A 17,398-nucleotide genomic window follows, 5' to 3' on the forward strand; every position below is an offset into this window, starting at 1 on the left:
TCTAATGCCCCTGTTGTTACAGTCTGTCTTTCCTGCTCTCGTTTAGGACTCCCAATGGTCTCCCAACCACTTTACTGATAAGGCCACATCTCCTTATCTTTCAGCCTAATCCTGTGGTTTTCACCAACATAGCATGTAGCCATGCCAAAGCAAGCTGCCCTGCATAATGGGCTTATAGGGAGGATTGGGAGAGGTCTGGGAAAATATTTTCCCTTACCTCCCTGTAAGCCTCCCAATCTCCAAATTGGTCTTTTCAGACCTGCACCAGCTCTTTAGCTGATGCAAGTTCAAGGGGGTATATCCAGAGGGGATAGCATCCGGTGCAAGTCCCCCACGCCTGGTGCCACTCTGTCCTGCCTCCAACAGCCTCCCACCCTCCCCCTGTTATGCCCCCCTGCCCTGTTCCACCCTCATCACTGACTCACCTTTGTCAGCAGGTGCTCCATTTCCCATAGTTGCAGGCTGGGGAGTGCTTGCCTCTCCATGGCTGGAAAGTGCATTCTGCTGCCAGAACACCAGGGGGCCTGCACCAGCTCAATAACTGGTTTGGATTGTGCTGTCATGTGATTAAAGAATGGGGGAAAGGTGGATTTTTCCCCTTGCAATGCACACTTATGGGTGAAGTGGGATTGTGAAGTGGGATGGGTGAAGTGGGATTGTAACAAAACATTAATAAGGAAGCAGCCTTGAAAAGATGGCTGTTTTATTGACTAGCTTATGAAAACTACCTGCGGCCAGAACAGAGGGGGCGCAACACGAATACGTCATACACATTTGCCAGGTGACAACCTGGAGACCACATCTCTGCCTTGATGCTGTGGGAATGGAGGCAACCTGCTGTCCCTCCCATGTCACTGGCAACCTGGTTCCTCCCACACTGCAGTCCCCTCCACACTGCAGCAAGTGGGACAAGAGAATGGCCGAGAGATTCATGGAACAAGCTAGCTAAAAGCAAAGCAGCTTTCCCTTCTCCCACTGCTTTGGAACTTTTAAAGAGGCACGCTTCAGGTTGGTACCTGCCCTCCAATAGAAAACCTCCCACCGATTGCAATGGCATTTGATTACACAGGCCAACACACATTTTGCTTCCTTAAACGTTACACCAATTCCTGGGGATATTTGGGGTGATGATTCAAAAAATGGCATCCGTTTTGCCCGGTCACATCTAGTTTTGGAGACACGGCATAACCTCTTTAGTGAATGGTTCAAGCAGCTTCCGCATGAGGAAGCCTGCGCCGTGGCTTCCTCATGAGGAAGCTGCTTGAACCATTCACTAATGAGGCTATACTATATCTCCAAAACTAGACATGACAGGGAAAACGGATGCCATTTTTGGAATCAGCACCCCAAATTATATCAAACCACCATAAAGTTTTGGAAAAACTTTTCTGACCCCCAATTTTGAAGGCTTGTGTTATCAAACCTCCCCCCCCCCCGGTTTCTCCATCCTCAGGACTCAGAAGACAAAATTCCGCACAGAAGGCTTGGTGGCTGAATCCCGGCAGACCTTGAGGGAGAAATCGACCACTCTGGCCGACTGTGTGAGGCAACCGAGGGAGACCACATCGATATTGGGCCCCACAAATTGGGCAACGTTATCTTCAGTAATTCCCCCGCTGGCTTCAACCATCATGTTGGGGAAGGAGGTTTTCAGTGTGGTGGCTGTGGGATGCAGGTCCTATAAGAAAAGGACAGGAAACAACTTATTAACAGGATTCGAGATTCAGTCAACCCAGGCACACTTTCATGACACAGGACTAATTCTTATGCTGCCCTTGTGGTGAGGTTGCTGTCAAGGTGTGAATTAGTGTGGGGTCCAAACTACATGCAGAGCCGTCTGTATAATGTGGCTCGCACATGGGCAAGGTTTTCAATCACTTAAGCAGAACCACTGGCATGTGGGGTCATAAAGCAGAGACCGAAGGTAGACATATGCACATCCAAAGGAAAATGAGCTGGGACACAGCCAGTCTTCCTCTTTTTCCACCTTGGTCCAACCACATACCTCAGGAGCAAAATTGTCCAACAGGATGATATCAGACCCACATTCCGCAGCCTCCAGAGCTTCTTCCAACGAGCGACACTCAACTTCTATTTTCAAGGCAAAGCCTCCGACACGCCGGGCATTGCGGACAGCCTGAAGGTGGAGAACAGGAGTGAAGATTACATGTGGTGCAGGGAAGGGGACCTCTAAGCTTACCCCTCAGCAGGCAGGGATGCTATTCTGATGCCCTAGGTGGAGTCAAATGAGCAGCAGAAAAGGTGAGGTGAAGCCAGGTGGTAATCTCTGTGAGTGTCCATGTGTGTGCCTGCGTGATCCATGCTTAAAATACACACATCACCAGCACACACCAACACCAGTGTTTACAATCATTTGTTGCCACACAGCACAATCCTATGCAAATTCATGTGGAAGTACATTCCATTGTGTTCAATGGGGCTTGCTCCCAGGATTGCAGCCTGAGAGAGCTGATTTTCCTAGGAAGGGCATATCGCAGGCTGATAGTCTTGTGCTATTGCCTGACAGGCTCCTTTGTGGGAGACGTTTCACCTGCAGTGCTGCTCACAGAGCCATCACCCAGCCCAGGACTTTTTGACAGCTGTAATATTCACTTGACCTAGGACACAGGTAGTTTTGTGAAGAGTCCCATAAAGAGGATGGGCACGTTATGGCATTTCTTATTAATACGTCTGTAGAGATTCACCTGGTACTTCTATAGGCCACATTCCATCATCAATGCAATAAGATCACTGAAGTAGCAACCAGCATGTGCCACTCCTGTTCACTGGAAACAAAAGTGGCATGGAGCAGAAAGGATGTGCACTTCACTCTTGGTAAGGGGAAGGGGTTGGATTCCTGATTGCTACTCCCAGCCTACTTCATGCTTCATAAGCACTGGGTGGGCAGGGAGAAGAGACTCAGAACCATGGCAGCTTCTTTCTCTCAGAGGGAGAAGAGGCCGCTACTGCCATAACACTCAGCAGGTCAGAGGAGGATTGCAGCCCCCAGTGGAGTGGCAGGCTAGAGAGGATGGTGGACAGAAGAGTGGGGGTTCATTCAATTGCCACACCTCCAAGAGTGCCCAATGTTCCTGCAATCATTTCAGACAGCTTCTTGGCAAGGCCAATCAGTGGCCTTCTCGGTCACTGCCTCGTCCAAGGCACACTCCCGGGACGCAGTCCCCACACTTGGAGGTGCTGCACATCCTACCCACTGCCTTCCCCCCAGAGGCATTTTGAAGGCCGAGAAAGCCGTGTGCCGTCACTTCTGGTTTTTAGTCAAAAGCCAGCATTTTCGGCCTCCAGGAGGCCTTACAAAGCCTTCTGAGGGCCATGGAGGTAGCGGGCAGCTTCCCCAGCCCTCAGAACGCCTCTGGGGGAAAGCCCTCAGAGGCTACCCTCAGATCAGCAGTGATAACGGCATGCTGACTGAGTGCTGGAGGGGTGCTACTGGGGGAGTGGATGGTGGCATGGTACCACCCCCTAAACCTGGCACCCAGGGCTTTTGCACCCATTGCCCCCTTCAGGTTAACCACTGAGGCCAACCCTCAGATAACATATCTGCTATATGGGCCAGCAGGCAACCAGAAGGATAGACCTGCTGGATCAGGTCAGAGGCCTATCTTGACCAGCATCAGTGACTGACCTCTGGGAAACCCACAAGCAGGAGCAAAAGGGGAACCCCTGTTCCACCAATGCTCCCTAGGAACTGCTATTCACTGATGTATGCTGTTTTTTTGCTGGGAGTGACACAAAGCCATCACAACTAATAGCCAAGCCCCTCTTAAAGTCAACTAAGCTAACCAATTTCCATAGATGAACTAAGTGCTGTGTGAAGAAGTACTTTCTGTCCTGAACCCACTGCCTGTCTGCTTCACTGGATGGCCCCTGGTAAGGACGTGCTGCAACTTTATGGAGGGGGAAAGAGAGAGTGGATAGACACACACCTGTGTGATGCTCCCAGATGCCCACACATGGTTGTCCTTCAACATAATGAGGCTTCCCAGGTCATAACGGTGGCAGGCAGCTCCTCCCACAAGGAGGGCATATTTCTCAGGCAAACGAAATCCAGGTGTGGTCTTCCTGGTCCCAGCCACCTCTCCGTGCCATCCCGCTTCTTGCACTGCCCGACATACCTTGGCTGCTGCTGTGGCAACACCGCTGCATCGCCCCACACAGTTCAGGGCCACCCGCTCTCCCAGCAGGAGGCCTTTGGCTTGCCCACGGACTTCGGCCACTCGGGTAATTGGTTCGACCCACGTCCCCTCTGACTGAAGCCACCCCACTGAGCAGCCCACTTCGGCAAAGACAGCCTCAAAGAAAGGGAAGCCTGCCAAGATTCCTGGGGACTTGCAAAGGAGCACCGCACATTCTTGCCGATCACCCACACTGTAGCCACCATAGTCAAAGCTGGGAGCGTCTTCTTTCAGCCAATCAACAGCCAGTTGACGTAAATGGGCAGCAGGGAGAAGATGCGCCAGATGTGGTTGGGAAGCCATGAAGACTAGGGAGGAGAAACCATTGAGACACTAGCAAAGAGACCAGACACAGTTCCAAGGACGTTAAGGAAAAGAAGAATTCTTTCAATCTGCCCATCCAGGGGCAACATATAATTTTCTGGTCAGGGTGTCTGGTATCAGTACAGTTGTTATTAACTGGATTTCACTGTCCAGAGCAGTCTCTTCCTGAGAGGGGAAAAGATCCCACTACAGGGGTTAGAACTTAAAAAAAAATCTGATTACCTGCATGATTTGTCCCTCCTGTGAGGTGGGCCACTTTGTTCTAGGTCAGTGTTTCTCAAGGTTTGCCCTCCACCGTACCACTTCACATGGTCCACCTATTTGAAGTACCACCAGAAGTAACTGGCAGTGAAATCATCACCGGTTACTTCTGGGTTGGAAGGCCAGATGCGATGCAACAAACACCAGTAAGAGGCTCGGGGTGGCTGGGAGGGCTTTTTCAAGTGCAGAAAAGCATGCTTTGGAGTTCTGCCCATCAAGCCGAGCCTCCTACCGCTGTTGGTTGCATCACATTCCCGGTCTCGCTGCTGGGCGGTAGGTGTCCAGGAGTCCTGCCAGTATCACCAGATAGCACCTAAAGTACCACTGGCTGTACCACTGGTTGAGAAACACTGTTCTAGGTCTACTTTTTTGGGCCTGACAATGGAGCCACCTAATGGTAGGAATGAGTAATGCAACTTATCTCTAATCATGACGGCTATACTGTACTGTGCCGCAGATTCAGCAGCTGTATGTCTCTGAATACCAGTTAGTCCCAATAAAGGTACTGTATTACATTGATGTTTTCTTCTACCCAGCTGCCTGAAATTCCTGTCTTATAAGCAGTTTGTTTTATAAGTGATTCCACCCAAAATCCTATAAGGGAGTACCTCCTAAGGGCGCAATCCTAACCAACTTTCCAGCACTGACTTAGCCGCGATGCAGCCCCCAAGGTAAGGTAATGAAGTGAGAGTATATTATAAAACAAATGGAATGAAATGTATTCTGTCATTAGACATTGTAGAGACCCCATCATGAACTTTTAAGTATGTGCTGAAACTACCAAAAAGGCAAAGGGCTGGGAAGCAGGATAATCCCTTGATCCCTTGTCTTCCAGAGAAGGGTAAATAAGTAAATTAAGAAATGACTCCTTCTGCTTCAGCAGCAAACACAAACAGCGAGTAGACAAGGGAAAATTTAGGGAAGAGCTTTGTGTTGCAAGAATATAAGGGGCTGCAAGAAGGAACATGCTAAGTCTATCAAACAGTTAAGTGGGGGCATCGACTGATTTTAGGTATCCTTCCTGGGACACCTCAGAAGGACCCCAGGTAACAGAGATATGGAGATATTATTAGTCTACCAAGGAAAAGACAAGAGATAACCTATAATCCCTCCTCCTGGAAGGAAGTAAAATAGTGAATGATATATTTACTAGTAATAAGCAACTATGTACAAACAACATGTTAAGAATGTGCTGCATGGACCTTTTGAACGTATAGAAAGCTGGTGAAAGAGATGGTTGGCACGCAAGCTTTTTAGGCACATGCCAACTTGCGTCCTTATATTGCAATATAAGATTTTAAAACCCAGCACTGGTATTTTTGTTTATTTCTTCCCTCACACTGGGCTAAGTCCTTTTTGCTCGGGCCACCGAGCAGCCCCTGTTCTCACAACAGTAACAAGCATGTCCTTACCTTGAGGATACCCCCTTGACTGCCTCCCCACTGCAGGATGCAGTGCACACCACATTGGCATAGCTATGTGAGTGCTGGAAAGCTGGTTAGGATTGCGCCCTAAAGGACACCTCCAATCTCCTGTCCAACATCAGCTGCCCATACATTTGTGATTGTGAGAGAAAATGAAACATTAACTGCCAAAGCAAACCTCTTGCCTTGTCCTGCAGGCCAGAGGTGAAAATCTAGCGTTATCTGATTTGCTGACTTTGGGCCAAATCCTATCCAACTTTCCAGCCCCAATGTAGCCATGCCAATGGGGTGAGGGCTGCATCCTATGGTGGGAGGGCAGTTATGGAGGCCTCCACAAGTTAAGGGAATGTTTGTTCCCTTGCCTTGGGGCTGCACTGCAGCTGCACCGGTGCTAGAAATAAATAAATAAATTCCATTAAATAAATCCCAAGAGAAAAAACATCACTATTTATTTTATTTATTTTATAATTTATTCAAGTTTGACTACTTGCTAGGGTTAGAGTTGGGGGGCAGCAATTATGGTGTTGCACCATAATTTTAACTCTATCCGCGCAATCTTATATTGTACATGTATACTCAGAAATGTCCCATTCTGCTCAAAGAGGAACATGCACAAGACTGTAGCCTCAAAAATATAATAAATTAAACAAGGTAACTCTCTCCAAAATCCTCCCAAATTGAACATCAGCCACAACTCCACAGTTTGTTCACAGCAACTAAAAATGAAACCAAACAGTCTTTAGTGCTTCCTAATTTTTAGCCTACGCTACAACTCCTGCCCCCACGTACTCATGTTCTGCTACTCCACTCAGAGGTAGGTAATTAAAAGAGGCAATAGCTGTTGCTTACCAGAAGATCCAGGCTCCTAAATGTCTCTTTGCAACTTTTCTCTTGTTCAACTGGTTACACAAGATGAATTTCCTGCATTCCTAAGGGGTGGGAGACTGAAGAGTGAGGGGTGGGCTTAGTGCTGGAAGAGTTTTTGGCACTTTGGACTCTGGCTTTTTCTTGTGTAAATAGTCACACACACCCCTCACCTGAAACAGAGCTCCATCTCAATTTCAGTTCAGTTGAATTGATTCCAAAAGGCACAGAATGGATACAACAAGGCAGACAAACCTGCCTGAGTAAATGGGAAAGCAGATCCCAGAGTAGTGTACTGATCAAGAAATGAGGACTCAGCAGTTGTATCACCACTCTTGCTGGGGTGTCTGGGTCCTACTGCTGCTAAGGATGAAGGTCTGTGCACATTTTCTTGAGAGGTTGCCCCACTGAATTCAGTGGGGTCTTCTGAGCACACTGGATCAGGTTACTAATCTGCAATCCTATGTGCACTTACTTCAGAATAAGACTCATTGAATTCAGAGGGACTTACCCCTATGCTTGGGGTAGGGTTGCCATAGTACAGTTCTAACCATGTTCCTGAGAGAATAAGGAAAAGGTACCAATTTGTGATTTTTTAAATGCCTGATCTGTGGAGACAGTAAAGGGTTGGCCAGGGGTGAAGCCTGGCTAGTTTCGGTGAGCCATGGACCAAAACCTGCTGAGTTTGGGAAGGTTGGGGGGGGGGTCGGGGTCAATGGCGGTAAGAACCTAACACAGTGGCTCCCAAAGCATGGAAACCACCCAGGGGAGCCAAAGAATCCTTGTGAAAAACTCCCTACTCTATACAGTGTATAGCAGTGCCCTTAAGGGGCAGGGACATCGTGGGGGGGGGGGAAGCAAGCGCTTTAGCGAGGGCAGGGCGCAATAGCTCCGCATCCACTTTCCCTGCTGCGGGGCTCCCTGCTCCCCAGGGAGGCTGCAGGAGGCTTGGGTAAGTACACCCAAGCCCCTGCAGCCCCCTGAGCCCCGAAAAGACTTACTGGCTCTCAAACTCTCCCAGAGAGTTTGAGAACCACTGGTGTATAGGATTGTAGCCCTAATAGGCAGCTGTGGCCAATGGCCCAGTAGGTCAAGAGAGACACCAGTTGAAAAAAGTTTGGGAACCACTGGCCTAACAGATTACCGTATGGTCACCAGAAAAACATTTCCAAGATTCGCACACACTCACCTATTCAATATAGCTGGTTAATTTAACAAAGCATCTGATTCCAATCCTGAAGCTAAAACACTGCGCGGGCCAGTAAAACACTTAATGCTTGGCAATCCTATCCCTAGGAAGTTCACCCCACAAAGTTCAACAGCAGGCAAGGACCAAATCTGAAACAGTGCAGTTAAGCAATCTGAGGCCTAACTATGCTTTACAGGAACCACCAGGCCCTGCCTCATGACATCACCAGGCCCCACTTCTTGAATCTCAGGCTTTGGGATGCTGGAAACCAGGTAACTCTATCTGCGGGGCTGTGAGGCTACCTACCCCTGTCCAGTGGCCCATCTTCCTTGTATTGTCTAGCTAAGGTACATGTGCAATGTGATAGAATCATTATGTTCAGTATTTCCTGCTGCTTTTCCTCCATCATCAACTGCTGCCTACAAGGTGGGGTGGGGGAGAAGGAGGAAATGTGATGTGTTTAACCAAACACTATTAGCAAGCCTCTATTGGAGACACGGATGGGTGGCAGTGACTGCTCCCAGATGCCCTCACATGGTTGTTGTTCAACCTGATGAGGTTCCCTTGGTCATCATGGTGACAGGTAGCTCCTCCTACCAGAAGGGCATAGTTCTCAGACAAACTGAACTAAGTGCAGTCTTCTGTGTCCTGGCTCCTCCCCCCCATGCTGAGTGTCCCATGATGCCTGACACATCTTTGTTGCTAACTTATGTGACAATTCTGCTGCATTGCCTCCTGCAGGTCAGTTACTTGGCTTGCCTAGCAAGTCATCTTTGGTTGCTTATGGTCTTTGTCCACCTGTTTAATTGGTTCTATCCATGATGACTGTTAGTGAGTGAGTGAGTGTGCAATCGTATCCCTTTATGTCAGTGCTTTCCAGCTCTGACATAAAGGCAATGCAGCTTTGAGGTAAGAGAGTAAACATTCCCTTACCTTGAGGAGGCCTCCATGAGTGACACCAAACTGTAGGATGCAGCACATGTCCCATTGGCACTGCTATGCCAGTGCTGGAAAGCACTGACATAAGGGGTTAGGATTGTGCCCTGAGTGAGTGATCAATCCTATCCAACTTTCCAGCAGTTGTGCATGGGGCATGTGCTGCATCCTACAGTAGGGAGGCAGTCATGGAGGCCTCCTCAAGGTAAGGGAACATTTGTTCCCTCACCTCAGGGCAGCATTGTGGCTGCATCAGTGCTGGAAAGTTGGATAGGATTGGGCCCTGAGTAAGTGAGGGCCCAATCCTATCCAATTTTCCAGTGCTGGTGCTGCTGTACCAATGGGGTATGCACTGCTGCCTGTGGGCCCAATCTTATCCAACTTTCCAGCACTGGTGCAGCCGCAATGCAGCCCCAAGGTAAGGGAACAAATGTTCCCATACCTCAAGGAGGCCTCCGTGACTGCTGCCCCTCCACAAGATGCAGTGCATGCCCCATTGGCAAAGTTGCACCGGTGTTGGAAAATTGGATAGGATTGGGCCCTGTGTTGGGGAGGCAGTCACGGAGGCCTCCTCTAGGTATTTGTTGCCTTACCTTGGGACTGCATTGCAGCTCCACTGGTGCTGGAAAGTTGGATAGGATTGGGCTCTGAGTGAGTGAGTGATGCTCTGATAGAAACCTGGGTTCTATCAATGATGACTGTCAGAGTGTGTGCATGTTGCCGATGCTGATAGAAACCTGGGATGCAAAAAATTAAGGTCACATTTTCCCCACCACACATCTGCATGCCAAGAAAACTTCTGACTCTCACGTTTATACTGTACTTATAAGGCTGAGGTTGAAGTCATGGAGACAAGTAAGGTAAGTTAAAAGAGAGGGGGGAGGGAACCCCAGTTATCACATGGCTAGGGGTGCTTTTTTCCAGTGAGCAAGATAGGATTGCAGCTTGACAGCCCAATCCCATTCATGTCTACTCAGAAGCAAGTTCCACTGAGTTAAGTGGGGCCTACTCCCAGGAAAGGGTACATAGGATTGCACTTTTGTCTTACTGAACGCAATGGGCTTATATCTGAGTAAAATAAAGAACACCATTTTCAAACACTCTGCACATAGCACAGGGGGTGCCATGGAAAAAACGCAAAGAAAAAAATGCTCCGACCCCAACTTCACTCCAGGGAAAACCAGAGTTGCAACAAGCTGCTCAGACCTACAAAACTCTGTTGCCACTTCAGCAGCTGACTCAGCACTTTGCGTTCTCATGATCCTGATTGGCCGGTCTCAGTGCCTGTCACAAAGTGGACTCAGATGGGCTCCGCCTTCCGCTCTCCTGCTTTTGGAGTGATGGGAGGCAGCTCCAAGCCTCCCTCCTGGTTTCACCTGCCTCCTCTGATTGGACCGCGCGCGGCTTGTCGCAGCCCTGCTGTCCAATGAGAGCCGTCCCATGTGCCAGCAGTCAGTGGCCTGGGCAGGACCCCTGTGTAGAACCCGGGAAAAGGCGCGTGGTTTGCAGGAAGAGGCTCTGCTGGGCGCACAAGGAGCTGTTAGCCAGGTGCGCTGCACTGATGTTTCTATGCACCGCTAGCTGGTGGAGAAGGAGGTGGCAGCCACCTTTAGCCATCCAGTGGCACATGTGGGGCTTCCCCTTCCCTGCAGGTTTAAAGGCGTCTTCAAGGGGGCAGGCTGGGTTGGATGAGGAGGGTGCCTGTGATGTGGCTGGGGTGGGGGCTGAGAGCCCAATCCTATGCATGTCTACTCAGAAGTATGTCCCATTGTAGTTAGTGGGACTTACTCCCAGGTAAGTGCACATTGGGGCAAAGAACAAAAACTTTACATATAGGCTAATGGGTTCCGAGCTGTCTGAGACAGATCAGGAGAGAATTCTTGGGCTCCTTGTGCACAGCTCAATGAAAGTGTCGATCCAGTGTGTGGCAGCAGTGAGGAGGGCTAATTCCATGCTTGGGATCATTAGGAAAGGCACTGAGAATAAGACAGCTAATATTGTAATGCCATTGTACAAATTTATGGTAAGGCCACATCTGGAGTATTGTGTCCAGTTCTGGTCACCACATCTCAAAAAGGATATAGCTGAGATGAAAAAGGTGCAAAAGAGAGCAACCGAAATGATTACTGGGCTGGGGCATCTTCCCTATGAGGAAAGGCAACAGCGTTTGGGCCTCTTCAGCCTAGAAAAGATGCATCTCAGGGGGGACATGATTGAGACATACAAAATTATGCAGGGGATGGACAGAGTGGATAGAGAGACGCTCTTTTCCCTCTCACATAACACCAGAACCAGGGGACATCCACTAAAGTTGCGTGTTGGGAGAATTAGGACAGACAGAAGAAAATATTTCTTTACCCAGCGTGTAATTAGTCTGTGGAACTCTTTGCCACAGGAAGTAGTGATGGCATCTGGCCTGGATGCCTTTAAGAGGGAATTGGACAAATTTCTGGAAGTAAAGTTCATTATTGGTTACAAGTCATAGTAGGAATGTGCAAGCTCTGGGTTTTAGAGGCAGGCTGCCTCTGATTGCCAGATGCAGGGGAGGGCACCAGGACGCAGGTTGTGTCTGTTGTCTTGTGTGCTCCCTGGGGCATTTGGTGGGCCTCTGTAAGATACAGGAAATTGGACTAGATGAGCCTTTGACCTGATCCAGTGGGGTTCTTCTTATGTTAAGTATGGATAGGATTGCAGCCTGAGTCTGTTGCCAGGGAGGGTCTGGAAAGATGAGATTATGGGGGTTTCAAAAAGGCTTCCACAGGGAAGCAGAAGTAGCAACAATCCCTGCAGAAGTAGCAACAATAAGTTGTTAATATTGAGAATACGTTTTTCATATTAGGAATAAAACAGCCAGTGTTATATTGTCATTGTTTGAATCGATGGTAAGATCACACCTGGAGTATTCTGTCCAGTTCTGGTCACCACATCTCAAAAAGGATATAGTGGAAATGGAGAAGGTTCAGAAGAGAGTGACCAAAATGATTACTGGGCTGGAGCACCTTCCCATACGAGGAAAGGCTACAGTGTTTGGGGCTCTTCAGTCTAGAAAAGAGGTACCTGAAGGGGGACTTGATTGAGACATACAAAATTATATAGGGGATGGATAGAGGGATGTTTTTTCCCACACAACACCAGAAGCAGGGGACATCCAGTCAAATTGAGTGTTGGGTGAGTTAGGACTGACAAAAGAAAATATTTCTTATGCAAGTTGAAATGACTCTATGGTAGGAAAATTGCAAACTGTATTTTTTGTCACACATGATGTATCTACATTTATCTGTGTGTGATCAGTAGAGAAGCCACAGTGTAGTCCTGCTGTGTGTACATGTGGTAACATAGGCACATGTACCTTTATTGTACATGACAAAGTAGGTGTCAGAGTCAAGCTGTTTCCCACATGAGAGCGGCTTCTGCATAGGAATTGTGATCTTGCGGAAAGGCATTCTGACTCTTTGCTGAAGTGGCTTCTCAATTCCTTGCTTTATTAAATGAATGTCTTCACCATCTCTTGCAGGCCTTGCCAAACATGTCATTGACAAAGGAGGACAAATATGGGGACACATATTGTAAAGACTGGGAGGAGCAGAAGGATTTGAAGGACTGGCTTCGGCCTGTCGCAGGAGACGAGGGCAAGGCAGCTTGCCGGTTCTGTGAGTGTGAGATACTGGCACGCAACTCTGAGCTTCAGCAGCACATGGCCACCACCAAGCATAAAAAGAGCGTGCCCCCAGGTGCTTCCATGTCTCTCACTGATGCTGGGCTTAATGTTCCAAAGTCTTCTGGGTCCTCAACCACCAGGATAAAACTGCTAACAGATGGGGTATGTCCTGTGAGTGGAGTGGAGTGAAGTGTGTGTGTGTGTGTGTGTGTGTGTGTATAAGGTTGTTATATGAGGCCTACCACACGCGGCAGAATGAGATAGTAATGTTGTTATTGGACGAACAGTAAAACACAGAAACAGAAAACCAAAGGCCAAGTTCTGAGAGATGCTCATTCTGTTTTCCCTGATATGCTAGGCTTCTGTTTACAGGAATGGTTTCATGTGGAGGAGTGTTAACAGGAAACCTGTGAGCTACAGTCTGAAGTTGCATGGTCCATTTTACCACCTCATTTTCAGCACCTGTAGACCAAGACTGATTGGGTTTCTTCTGATCCTTGGGTTCCATCTCCTCATAGCAGTCTTGGATTTGTCAGAAAACTTTGTCTAGTACTTGAGTGTGTGTGCAGCCACCCTCCCACCTGTGTGGTGCATTGAAGCCAAACAAACATGCACTCTTTCTCCTTTGTCAGCAACCAAGGCCTAGTGCATAGTGCTCAGAGTGGGGTTAGAGAGGGCAGGAATTCCTTTTGACCCTTGTGGATTGCAGCAGGGGCAGCAGTTGTACAGGAGAAAATGTATGTGTTTGCATGCTTCTGTTTGTGCACTAGATGAGGGCAAACTTTGCCCTGGGATCCTTAAAGCAGGTAGTGGTATGGGACTGGCTAATTGCTTTTGCCTACCAGAATTGGGATTCTGGACTGCTGTGACAGACCCAGCTTGAACTGCCTGAGCTTTCCTTCTCTGACCAGCAGCACAAAGGTGCTGGGAACCAGAGCCTGACTTGCATTTCAGCAGTTCAGTCCTCAGCACCTGACAAATTGATATCTCATTTAGAACTGGCAACAGAAAATAAGCAGAGAAATTTCCTTGTTCCTTGACTGACATAAAGGTTCTTTTTATGCTATTTCTTTTTTTTCACCAGGCATTGAATTCTTTGGCCAGTGCATCAAAGACAATAGAGGGACAACCAGATGAGGTGACGATGGGAAGCGAGCACAGAAACATGGAGGAGACTTTTCATTTCAGCACTGAGCCCACCTTGGAAGACATGTGAGATCCTCTTTCCCTCACTTCCCTTTCCAACCCATAGTCCCTACGATTACATCTGTCTTCAGTTTATTCTGCTGTCTTAATTTTTATCTCTGTCTGGATTCATACACAAAGACCCACACCCCTGCTACCCTGCAATTCCTGCTGTGATCTTCATTTCTCCTTCTGTTTCCCACAGCCGAAATCTTCAGTGTGCATTTGCAGCTGAGCGGGGCTGGGGAAAGTACCACCAGCCTCGGAATCTGCTTCTTGCTCTTGTCGGAGAGGTGGGGGAGCTGGCAGAGCTCTTGTGAGTACTGATGATGGAGCAAAAGTTTGGGATGTGAGGGTACAACTTGGGAGGAAAGGAAAGCCTAAATTGCTTTTGAAACATTGTAAGTTTCCATTGTAGTACATCATCATCATCTTCGTTATTTCTTAATCCATTTTTGGCCAGCCCACAGGTGTACACATTTGGTCCCTGTTGCAAATATGCAACGTTGGGCAGAAACTGCTTAAGTCCCTTTAAAAAGGCATTGTGTAGCATATAGCACAGAATTAACAAAGGCAAACCTTGCCTACATATTTGCAATCTGAATAAACAGACATGTGAGGAGAAGGAAGAAAAGAGAAGGGACAGGAAAGCAACTGAGGCTGAGATTGCAGTCCTGTGCATACTTACCTGAAAATAAGTCCAATTGGACATCCTGGGAGTAACTCGACATGGTATTGTCCTGTAAACTAATCTCAGCAAATTTGAGAAGGCCTGAGACTTCAGATACTGCATAGTGCTTTTTAAAGGGAGGGAGGTATTCAATCTTATGAATATCTTGAGACCCTAATTCCAAAGATAAGATACTTTTAAAGAAAATAGATAGACATTAGATTTAATCTTGGATCCAACTAAGAACGAAGCATTCCAGGAGGAGTCTATATATACATTTTAATGAAGGAAGATAAAATGGGACCAATAAAGTGGTTAAAAGTAAGAAGTAGAATGTTGAAATGAACGCAGTAAATGAAGACAATGCAAACTGAAATGAAGAGGAGAAATGTGGTCATATTTATGGGCAAGAAAGCTGAACTCAGCGGCAGAATGAAGAACAGGTATTAGTAGTGTGAAGTAGGATAAAGGAAGACTGATAAGTATTGCAGGAACTGAGTCTAGATAAAATAATAAAAACAGTCACCGATGGTTCTTTTGTGCATTACTGCACATTTTCTAGCTCGTAATTCTCCACCCAGCAAATTTTAGTTAAGAAGATGCCACATCCCCTAGAGGAAACTAAATATTTGTGGTCAGTAACCAGTGCAATGGAACATTTCTTTACCCGGTACATGAAGATGAACATAGGCACGTTTGAGTTAAATAGCTGAAGATACGCAGGACTTCCATTTGCGACAAATATCTGATTCACACTTTGTACGTGTTTCAACTCTGGTACCCAAATACCTGAGCTTTAATGGCAAAAGGCAATTACAGTGCCAGCAATAGTAAATTGTATGAGCAGATTTGCATAGCCAGGCTTCTTTGTAGTGAACAGAGAAGCAAGGGCCCATTTCTTTCCCAGCTGCTCCTTCCGTGCTTGTTATAAGCCTGCCTTTAAACACCTGTTCCCACACTGGATACTGTGCTAGCGAAGTTTCACAGTATAGAACTGGCACACTAATGTGAAAGGGGAGCTGACAGGGACTTGACAGGAGGCAGCCAGGCCTTGCACAGCACATGTATTGTGTGCAGAAGGTCCTAGGTTCAGTCCCTGGCAGCAACTTCAGGTAGAGCTGGGATGGGCTGCTGCATGGAATCCCAGAGAACTACCGCCGGTCCATGTAGACCAAAGACTGAGCTAGATGTAGAAGCCACCCTGTAGAAGATGGACTTGTATGTCCTAGTATGGGAAGGCCTAAGCTAAGATTAGAGGCAGCTTCCAGAGCATACAGTCTCCAGGCCGAGATGAACCACTGCATCTCATTCTTGGAATTCAAAGATTGCCTTTCCAGCTGTTCCTGGCTTGTCCCTAACTCATGGCTAGACCTCTCATGCAGCATTTTCCTATGTTATCTTTAGCCAGTGGCGGGAGGAAGTCCCTGAAGGTCTCCCTGGCTGGACAGCGTCAGAGCGTGAAGCCCTTTCTGATGAGCTCAGCGATGTCCTCATATACCTGGTGGCGCTAGCAGACAAATGCCATGTGGATCTTCCCTCTGCTGCCCTTCGTAAAATGGAGAAGAACTGCCTCAAATATCCAGCCAAGCAAGTCTATGGGTCATCAAAGAAATACACAGAGTATCAGAAATAATAATGGACACTGCCTCTTGAGCAGGGGGAGAGAAACTTCCCAGTGGCTTTTAGAAATTCCTGTTATTTAGTTACAAGGTCTTGGGGCTCTCGATGTTTTTGTGACCTGGGATGCATCCAGACTGCTGGTTCACAGTGTGACTCTGGCTTGTTTTAGTCTTTGTGGGGAAAGTCATGAGTATTCTGATCCAAAGGCCAGATGCTACGTCCTGCTTATGTGTAATAGATTGGGGGTAGGTGATAGTTTCCTTCCCTGTCCATTTTTTTGAAGTCCTGCTTATAGAGACTGATAGGTGAGGAGAAAGTTATTAAGTTCCAAGGCAAAGGATAAGGAAGGACCCTCTTACTAGCATAGGAGGAGTCTTCAAACCTTATTTTGAGAGTTTATATGTTCTGTCAAGTGTGAAACTGATAAGGGGTTTGTGTACCCCTTTCATTGAGATCAGGCCAGTTTCAAGGCCAAACTAAATTTAACATAGGAGATGCATTTAGCAATTCCCCCATATTTTATTTTTAATAATGAAATGCAGCTTTAGGGGGGCTGTCAATTTGAATTGGAGGAGGGGCTGCTTAACCCTTTCTACTTTGTGGTACTTTCAGACCATTGTTCCATCCATGCAGGAAATTATGTGCCCTTTGTGAGTGGAAATGCAGCTTGTGGTGGGAGCATTTTGTGCAGAAAAATGGGTGGAGGAATTAAGTCTTTTTCCCAATGGTTGTTCCTTGGCTCAGACTGACAGTTCACTGCAACTGCAACATGCATCATGTCTTATTTGACCCTCCACTCCTAAGCAAATACTGTACTCTTCTCAGGCTGCTTTCTTTTATAACTGTTCAACAATCATTTGGCTCTTTTGGTTGCAGCATTAAACTGAGAGTTCCCAGTTCAGCATTTCTCTGGTTCTTTGCTTGAGAATAATGATTGTTTATTATGGGATAACTGAGGACTTACCCATTGCCTAGTACTGAAACTATCCATGTGGTCTCATAACAGCTCTTATAATAATTATTTAGTTATTTGATTTAGTAGTTATTTGAGCCATTTAGTTATTTGATTTT

General features: G+C 47.3%; 2 protein-coding genes across 2 annotated transcripts; one reads left to right on the forward strand and one right to left on the reverse strand.

Annotated features, from left to right (window-relative positions):
• Positions 1-1,456: 1,456 nt before the first annotated feature.
• On the reverse strand, positions 1,457-4,502 carry QPRT (quinolinate phosphoribosyltransferase). The gene is made up of 3 exons (XM_066628985.1): positions 3,948-4,502; positions 2,006-2,137; positions 1,457-1,678 (listed from the first exon to the last, which is right to left on the reverse strand). Exons 1-3 carry the CDS (start codon positions 4,497-4,499, stop codon positions 1,457-1,459), a joined length of 906 nt encoding a protein of 301 aa, XP_066485082.1. The 5' UTR covers positions 4,500-4,502.
• A 6,175-nt stretch (positions 4,503-10,677) lies between these two features.
• On the forward strand, positions 10,678-17,186 carry DCTPP1 (dCTP pyrophosphatase 1). Its single transcript, XM_066628981.1, has 5 exons — positions 10,678-10,742; positions 12,709-13,014; positions 13,937-14,064; positions 14,243-14,353; positions 16,112-17,186. The coding sequence occupies exons 2-5, from the start codon at positions 12,721-12,723 to the stop codon at positions 16,338-16,340; spliced, it is 762 nt and encodes a 253-aa protein (XP_066485078.1). The 5' UTR covers positions 10,678-10,742; positions 12,709-12,720; the 3' UTR covers positions 16,341-17,186.
• Positions 17,187-17,398: the final 212 nt, after the last annotated feature.

This window comes from Tiliqua scincoides, chromosome 5 (assembly GCF_035046505.1).
Source record: "Tiliqua scincoides isolate rTilSci1 chromosome 5, rTilSci1.hap2, whole genome shotgun sequence".
Taxonomy (NCBI): domain Eukaryota; kingdom Metazoa; phylum Chordata; class Lepidosauria; order Squamata; family Scincidae; genus Tiliqua; species Tiliqua scincoides.